At 39.0% G+C, this 9,346-nt stretch overlaps 1 protein-coding gene across 1 annotated transcript; it reads left to right on the top strand.

Annotated features, from left to right (window-relative positions):
• The first annotated feature begins 3,513 nt into the window (after positions 1–3,513).
• Positions 3,514–4,447, top strand: LOC129674366 (olfactory receptor-like protein OLF1). The gene is given in 3 exon segments (XM_055604336.1): positions 3,514–3,535; positions 3,538–4,128; positions 4,131–4,447. Coding segments are annotated over 3 exon segments (930 nt in total).
• Positions 4,448–9,346: the final 4,899 nt, after the last annotated feature.

Genomic DNA, 9,346 nt, shown 5'->3' with positions numbered 1-9,346 from the left:
TCAAAGGACACCGTCATCAAAACAAAACGACTACCTACAGATTGGGAAAGAATCTTCACTAACCCTTTATCTGACAGAGGGCTATTATCCAGCATATATAAAGAAATAAAGAAGTGAAAAGCAACAAACCAAGTAATCCACTTAAAAAATGGGGAACAGAGCTAAACAGAGAATTCTTTGTAGAGGAATATCGAATGGCAGAGAAACACTTGAAGAAATGCTCAACTTTATTAGCCATTAGGGAAATGCAAATCAAAACAACCCTGAGATTTCACCTTATACCCATCAGAATGGCCAAGATCAAAAACTCAAGTGACAATACATGTTGGAGAGGTTGTGGAGAAAGAGGAACCCTCCTCCACTGCTGGTGGGAATGTAAACTTGTACAACTACTCTGGAAGTCAATCTGGCGCTTTCTCAGACAACTAGGAATAGTGCTTCCTTAAGATTCAGCCATACCACTCCTAGGCATATATCCAAAAGAGGCTCAAGTACACAATAAGCACATTTGCTCAACCATGTTTGTAGCAGCTTTATTTGTAATAGCCCGAAGCTGATAACAGCCCATATGCCCCTCAACTGAAGAATGGATGCAGAAATTGTAGTACATCTACACAATGGAGTATTGCTCTGCAATGAAAAATAAGGAAATCATGCAATTTGCAGGTAAATGGTGGGACCTGGAAAGGATCATCCTGAGTGAGCTGTCCCAGAAGCAGAAAGACAGACACGGTATATACTCACTCATACAGACTTATAGGATAAACCTAAAATCTGTCCATCTAAAGAAACTAATCAAGAGAGATGACCCTGACTAAAACGCTCAATCCCCATCCTGAAAGGCAAAGAGGATGGACATCAGAAAAAAGAAGAAAGCAGGATACAACCTAGGAACCTGCCACATAGGGCTTCTGAAAGACTGTGCCCTGCAGACTATCAAAGCAGACACTGTGACTTTATGGCCAACTGTTGGGCAGAGTACATGGAATCTTAAGTAAGAAGTGGGAAATAGTAGGTTATGGAGAGGACAGGAACCCTACAAGGAGAACAACAGAACTAGAAGATTTGAACACAGGGGTATTCCCAGAGACCCATACTCCAACCAAGTACCAGGGATGGGGATAATCTAGAACCCCTGCACAGATGTAATTCATGGCAGTTTAGTGTCTAAGTGGGTTACATAGTATTGAGAAGAGGGACTGCCTCTGATACAATCTGATAGGCCTGCTCTTTGATCACCTCCCCCTGAGTTGAGAGCAGTCTTACCAGGCCACAGAAGATGACAATGCACCCACTCCAGAAGTGATCTGATAGACTAAGATCAGACGTAAGGAGAGGAGGACCTCCCCTATCAGTGGACTTGGGGAGGGGCATGCATGAAGAAGGGGGAGGGAGGGTGGGATCAGGAGGGGAGGAGGGAGGGGCTTATGGGGGATACAAAGTGAATAAAGTGTAAAAAAAAACTGATTCCATGAACTCATTCAAATACTTTATGGAATACCATTTAAATACCCTGAGAACACAGAAACATTCATTCACTGACCTCACAGACAGAACAACTTGTTTTAAACTATAATAAAATTGTCAGCTTTTTTTGTTTTTTACTTGAATTTTTTCACGAGGATCCCAGGTAATTTAAAATCATTAGAAATTAAGTTATGACCAAATGTTGCATTACTTTATTCTGTCAACTAATTAAAGTTTAGTGGGTATTACTTTTTTCTTTTATTATCATCATTATTATTATCATTAATTAGAATTTATTCAATTTGTATCCAGGCTGTGGCCCCCTGCCTCATCTCCTACCAATCCCACCCTCCCTCCTTCTTCTCCCCCATTGCCCCTCTCCAAATCCACTGATAAGGGAGGGCCTCCTCCCCTTCTATCTTTCTTGTCCCTAGCAGATACTCAATCCTCATTCAGAAGGGCAAACACTATAGACAGGGAAAAGGACAGGAGCCTAAAACAGAGGGCCTCTGAAAGACTAACGATCTAGTTATCAAAGCAGACGCTGAGACTTATAGCCAAACTTTGGGCAGAATGCATGGACTTTTATGAAAGAGAGGAGAGAGAGGAAGACCTGGAGGGGACAGGAGCTCCAAAAGGAGACCAACAGAGCCAAAGGAAAAAAAATGAGCCCTGGGGGTCCTGCAGACACTGATACCCCAACCAAGGACCATGCTTGGAGAGGACCTAAATCCCTGGCTCATATGTAGCCCATAAACTCAGTCTTCAAGTGGATTCCCTCGTAAGGGGAGCAGGGGCTGTCTCTGGGTATTACTTTTTATGCAAGCATAGTTCAACCAAAGATAAAAAAACACATGACCTGCATAAAAAACCTTTTTAATATATGTAAAACACTTATGAAATTATCTAAGATTTTGTACTGCTGAAACAAACTGAACTTGTAGTCTTTGAAAATTGATTTACTTTCATTCATAATGCTTCTGATTTTCACTTGGAAAATGTAAGTGGCTACTTATCATGTGTTTTGTTACAGGACTACATCCACACTGTCTTTGTTATAATTGCTGTTGTAATAAACCCCCCATGTCCAAAGCAACTTGAGAGGAATGGATTTATTTGTTTTACACTTCCACATTACCATTTCTCATCAATGGAAGTCAGGGGAGGAGCTTAAAACATGCAGGAACCTGAAGGCAGGAACAGAGGCAGAGGCTGTGGATGGGTCCTGCTTACTGGCTTGTTCAGACAGTTTTCTTTTAGAACTCAGAACCACCTGTAGTTGGGCCCTCCTGCATAAATCACTAATTAAGTAAATTCGACCCAGTGTTGTCTACAGTATAATATATGAGGAATTTTCTCAACTGAGGCTCTCTTCTCCTCTCCAGTGACTCTAGATTGTGTCCACATAAAACTAGCCAGCACAACAAGCATATAACTAAAATCTTGGGGTTTGGAGAACAAAACAAAAAGCAGACAGTTTTAAAATTCTTGCTGAAAAACTGACATATCAACTGAAACAAAATATAATTTTTCTTTTACCATCAATGACTTCTTCATTCTTCTAATCAGTATACTATATTATATTTAAGGACAAAATAAAAAAAATGTAATCATGCATTGTTATGATACAGAATAGAAAAAGCCAAGTGTACAATATCACAGAGTCATGAATCAAAAAAACACAAGGCAACTTTCACTTCTAGCATGCATTAAAGTCTGAAATATATCTCTAAAATATTGTGTTTAGAAACAATTTGAGCATACTTTTTATTTATTGTCTGACCTTTTTAAAAAATAACCCCTATCAGTGGACTTGGGGAGGGGCATGCGTAAAGAAGGGGGAGGGAGGATGGGACTGGAAGGGGATGAAGGAGGGCCTTATGGGGGAATACAAAGTGAATAAACTGTAATTAATAAAAATAAATAAATTAAAATAAATAAAAATAAAAACATGAAATAACCCTGTTCTGAATTATCTCTATTTACCTGTATCCATACTTTTTAAATTTTTTTCTTCACAATTTATTCATTAGACTTTGCTAAAAGATGGAATTTACAAATGGAAACTACATCTGGTCACCGAATTTATCCTGTTAGGTTTTCCAACACAGCCTGAACTTCAAATCATCTTATTCCTTTTGTTTCTGACATTGTATGGCATGATTTTAGTAGGAAATATTGGCTTGATGTTGTTAATTAGGACGGACCAGCACCTTCAAACCCCTATGTACTTTTTCCTCAGCAACCTTTCCTTTGTAGACCTCTGTTATTCCTCAGTTATTGTTCCCAACATGCTCGTCAATTTCCTGTCAGCAAAGAAATCTATTTCCTACCTCGGTTGTGCCCTGCAATTTTATTTCTTCTGTACATTTGCAGATACTGAATCCTTTATCTTGGCAGCCATGGCCTATGATCGCTATGTAGCCATCTGCAATCCTTTGTTGTACACAGTTGCAATGTCCAGGGGTCTCTGCATATGGCTGATTGTGCTTTCATATGTTGGCGGCAACATGAGTTCCCTGGTTCACACATCCTTTGCCTTCATTCTGAAATATTGTGACAAAAATGTCATTAATCATTTCTTCTGTGACCTGCCCCCTCTGCTGAAACTCTCCTGTATGGACACGTCCATTAATGAGTGGCTACTTTCCACATATGGGAGTTCATCTGTTTCTTCATCATCATTGTTTCCTATTCTTTCATCCTTCGCTCAGTCTTGAGGATACCCTCTACAAGTGGGGGAAAGAAAACCTTCTCCACTTGTGCCTCGCACCTGTCCTCCATGGCAATCTATCAGGGAACACTTCTCTTCATTTATTCTCGGCCTAGCTCTCTCTATTCCCCCAATACTGATAAAATCATCTCAGTGTTCTACATCATTATCATCCCAGTGTTGAACCCACTGATTTATAGTTTGAGAAATAAAGATGTAAGAGATGCTGCCAAGAAAGCGCTAAGCTCTAAAGTACAATCTCCATGACAAACTCTGTTCAAGATTCATCTCACTCCAATATAGAGGCTTAGGTGGGAACTTGCAGCAACATGGTGCAGCAAAATGGAGAAATATTCTGCTGATAAAACCACTCAAACACTTCTTCAATAATGCAGCCAAGTGCATTTCACAATGCCAACTCATGGTGACTTTTAAGGAGTTAAAAATGAAGACAGGTGTGATGTGATACATTTGTAATTCAAGGATATGGGAAGCAAAGACAGTCAGGAGGATCATGATTGTGCAATTTAGGCCATCCTTAGCTCTTCTCTTCCCTTCCCCAACTCTCCATCTTCTTCCCTTTTCTCTCTCCCCCTCCCTTCCTATCCCCTCTTCTTTCACATTCTTGCCTTTCCTCTCTTACCTTCTTTCTTCCTCCTTCTGAGGATTAGTGCAGTGCACCTATAAAGTGTATAAGGGCTAAAAGACAGTTCTGTACTTAAGAGATTAACATAGCAAGCTTAATGACCTGAGTTCAGTTTCCCAGAAGGAGAGAACAAAGAGCTATAAATTTGTCCTCTGATATCCACACATGTATTGTGACATTTGCATGCTTGGACAAAGGCATACAAGTAGAGCACACAAATAAATAAAAAGAGAGATAAATAAATTGAATTTTAAATTATTTTAAATATAAAAAATGTCTTTAGGAATAAATACAACATCCTTAGCCATTTAACATCTCAGAAATGGAAATTAAATCTCCATCCCATCTCATCTAATGGCTATTAGTACAACAACAACAATAAAAAGAATAAATATTATATAAATAAATGTATTTATATTATATAAATAAATAAAATATTTGTAAGGATGTGGAAAATGATAAAAAAAGTATTCATTTTATTGATAGGACAAAAAAAATGGATATAGCCACCACAGAAAGTGGGGAAGTTTCTTAAAAAGCTAAAACCAGAGCTAGGCTCTGACTTGACATATGATTCATGGGCATCTACCTAAAAGATTCCATCCCACCCAAAGTTACTTATACTGCACATTCATAATATAAACATTGAAAAATGGAATAGGTTTACATGTCCATCAGTGGAAGAATAGAAACTGAAACTATAATGAATATACACCATGGAACTTTTTTGTGCTGCATAGGAAAATTGAATTCTGAATTTCCCAGAAAAATATATTAATCCGGAAATCATTATATTATATAAGGTAACATTGACTCCTAAATATAAATACATTATATTCTTACTCAGAAGCAGGTTCTATCTTTCAATTTTGGTATCCATGTTTACATATATGTGAGAGAATAAGTATAAGTCATTAAACTAGAGAAAGGAAAAGAGGCTTTAAAGAAGAGGGGATAGATAACAGAATGCATATGACATTAAAGTGGAAAGGGGCTACTAGGGTGGAAGAGCATAAGTGGAGGGGAAAGAAAAGTGGAAATAATCGGGGGAGATGAACAGAACAAATTAGAGTTGAACATGTCATAATGATTCCTAACACATGTATGTTAATTTAAAATCAAACATAAAAATGCAGCATTCCCACTACTATTGGAAGGAATTTGATGCTAGTTTGTTGAGGAATGTGGAAGAGTTTGGAATGTTGGTAAGAAAAGCCTTTTACTGTTAACAGCTTAATGGGCCATTCTAGTGTGAGCTTAGAAGACAAGAGTGTCAAAGCAGTACCGAAAACTGTGGTGGCTTGTGTTTGCACAATGTGTTTGAAGAAAAGAACAAGGATTCTTTCAGGAAATGTGATAGAAACCTATGTCATATTTTGGCCAAGAGTCTGTCTTCACTCTGTCTATGTCCTGAAACCAAAGTAAAGGTGGATTCAGAGATGATGAACTATTTTGAGGATGATACTGGCATAAGCAGCAGTGAGAGGTATAGAAATCATCAACACCATAGAAACAAACCGTACCACAACAGGACAAGATGAATGCACCCAGGTAAACTTCATTCCATGAAGGTTCCTTTGTGTGCAGACTCAGGTTCCTTTAAAGGAAGAGAGCCTAAGCTGAAGGGGATACCTGTTTCTCAATAGCAATTTCCTAGAAAAGTATTTCTCCAAATTCAGCACACAGATGAAGGCAAGAACTAGTCTAAAACACATTGAGGTAGTCATGGAAGTAGTTAAGGCTAGGTTATGTTTGGCATGGCAAGAATACAAAGCACAAAAACGTGACACATACGTATAATAAACTTTACACTATACACCGAGTTACCAGGGAAGACAGACCATCAATTAAGGAATTTCCCAGTTAAGAATGGCCATGTCAGTGTCTATAAGAAATTGTCTTGGTATGAGAGTGATAGGCACCATCCCTGGGGTAGGTCTGAGATGGATAAGAAAACTAGAGGAGCATGAGCCTGAGTGAGCCAGTAAGTAGCATTCTTCTGTGGTTTCTGCTACAGTTTCTATTTGGGTTCCTGCTCTGAATTCCATTTCAGGAATGTGTCCTGGGAACATCAGGTGAAATAAACCCTTCCCTCCTATCAGTTGCTCACAGACAGAGTAATTTAACACAGGAACAGAGAATAAACTAGGACAGAAATTATGAAGAAGATGAAGTATAAATTCTAAACAGACTCTATGATGCTGAACAGTACTGGAACACAGAACATCTGCTGAAGACAGCTGGCCCCAGAAAGATCTATGCAGGTTTCAGTCAGAGGTAAAGGGGCTACCTAAGTCTTTGTTAAACAGATGAGTGTATTACGAGTACGGGCCTTAGGTATGGAGCTGCAGTATTTAGTGTTTGATCATTGAAAACTTGTTTTTTGTTGGATGTTCATTTTCTGTGATGTTTTGTTGTTGACTTATTCTTTGATAAGCCATAGTAGTTATCTCTTGTAATAGAAAAGTTTATTCTGTGATACTATGTGTTTGGAATATATAACTTACTTTTTTCTTTTTCTTTTCCTTTCTTTTTTTATTGATTTAATATTATTATAATTTATTCACTTTGTATCCTAGTTGTAGCCCCTCCCTCAGCTCCTCCCAGTTACACCCTTCCTCTCCCTTCTCTACCTGTACCCCTCCCTTAGTCCATTGATAGGGGAGATCTTACCCCCCTACTATCTGACCATAGCCTATTAGGTCTCATCAGGACTGGCTGCCTCCTCTTTCTCTGTGGCTAGTAATCAGACAGACCATACTCCGTTTACTAGGGAAACCACATGGAGACTGAGCTGCCTATGGTTTACATCTGAGCAGAGGGTCTAGATACCCCTTCATTCATGGTCTTTGGTTGATCCATCAGTCTCTTCAATACTCTGCTTCAATACCCTGCTGGATACATTCCTTCAGAGGCCCTCAGGGGTAGGGTCCTGATCTGTTCCCTGATTTCTACTGCTTCTGACGTCTAAACTGTGGCCCTGCTGAATGAGCATTAAGCATCTTCCCTAGGGACCTCTTTGTTGTTTAGCTTCTTTAGGACTACAGATTTTAGTATGTTTATCCTATATTATATGGTTAATATACACTTAAAAGTGAATACATACCACGTGTATTTTTCTGCTTCTGGGGTACCTCACTCGGGGTGTTCTTTTCTAGTTCCATACATTCGCCTGCAAATTTCACTGTTTCCTTGATTTCAATGGCTGAATAGTTATCAATTGTGTAAATGTACCATGATTTCTGTATCCATTTTTTGGTTGAGGGACATCTAGGTGGTTTGCAGATTCTGGCTATTGTGAATAAAACTGCTATGAACCTCGAGCAAATGTCCTTGTTGAATGATTTTTTTCATGTTTCTGATATATGCCCAGGAGTGGTAAAGATGAATCCTGAAGTAGAACTATTTCTATTTTTCTGAGAAATCTCCAGATTGCTTTCCAAAGTGGTTGTACATGTTTACATTCTCACAAATGGTGGAATGTTCCCCTTTCTTGACATCTTCTCTAACGTGTGTAGTCACTTGAGTTTTTGATCTTAGCCATTCTGATGGGTGTAAGGTGAAATCTCAGGCTTGTTTTGATTTGCGTTTCCCTGATGACTAAGGACGTTGAGCATTTATTTAAAAATCTCAGCCATTTGATATTCTTCTGTTGATAATTCTCTGTTTGGCTCTGTGCACCATTTTTTTAACTGGATTACTTTTTTGTTGGTGTTTAACTTCTTGAGTTCTTTATATATTCTGAATATTAGCCGTCTGTCAGATATAGGATTGGTGAGGATCCTTTCCTAGTCCTTTCATGGTGTCCTTGGTTTCTTGATGTTTTGTGTCAGAACTTTGGGTGATGTATTGATTTCTTTATTGTATCTTCAGTGCATGAGATTCTCTCCTGCATCTCTAGTATTCTGCTGGTGATGCTTACCTCTGTGGTTCCTGATCTCTTTACTAGGTTTTCGATATCCAGGAATTTCTCAGTGTGTGTTTTCTTTGTTGATTCTATTTTCATATCTTGTACTATTTCTTTCATGTGTTTGAGTGTGGATTCTTATCTCTCCATGATGGACTCCATTTGTTTGGCTGCATTCGCCTGTATTTCTTTGAGAGATTTGTTTGTTTCTTCTTTATGTGCCTCTAATAATTGGGTAAACATAGATTTAAGATCATTTTCCTGTGTTTCTGATGCAACAAAATATCCATTGATTTTTGGGTTGCTGGTGAAGCCATGGTGTCCTGATTTTTGTTGGATGTGTTCTTACTCTGGCCTTTAGTCTTCTGGTTGCACATAGCCTTGGCTGTTTGTTCCTGGAGCCTGTACTGCAGATTGGGTCTGCCTGTCTCTGGAGTCTGGAGTAGTCTTCAGGAAGATGAGAGAGGTCCAGGGGGTTGGGAATGGATGCTGATGTTTTAGATGCAGCTCAGGAAGGAAGGTCGCAGTGCATGTGCACAAGTGTGGCTCATGGGAGTGTGCTTTGAGGGCAAGAGGGTATGCACGGGTGCCTAGAAGGGCGGGGTGTGAGTGC

Source organism: Psammomys obesus, unplaced genomic scaffold (genome assembly GCF_907164565.1).
Source record: "Psammomys obesus unplaced genomic scaffold, mPsaObe1.curated_primary_1811, whole genome shotgun sequence".
NCBI classification, from domain to species: Eukaryota; Metazoa; Chordata; class Mammalia; order Rodentia; family Muridae; genus Psammomys; species Psammomys obesus.
The sequence above is the reverse complement of the archived record's forward strand: the minus strand, read 5'-3'. Positions and strand labels throughout refer to the sequence as shown.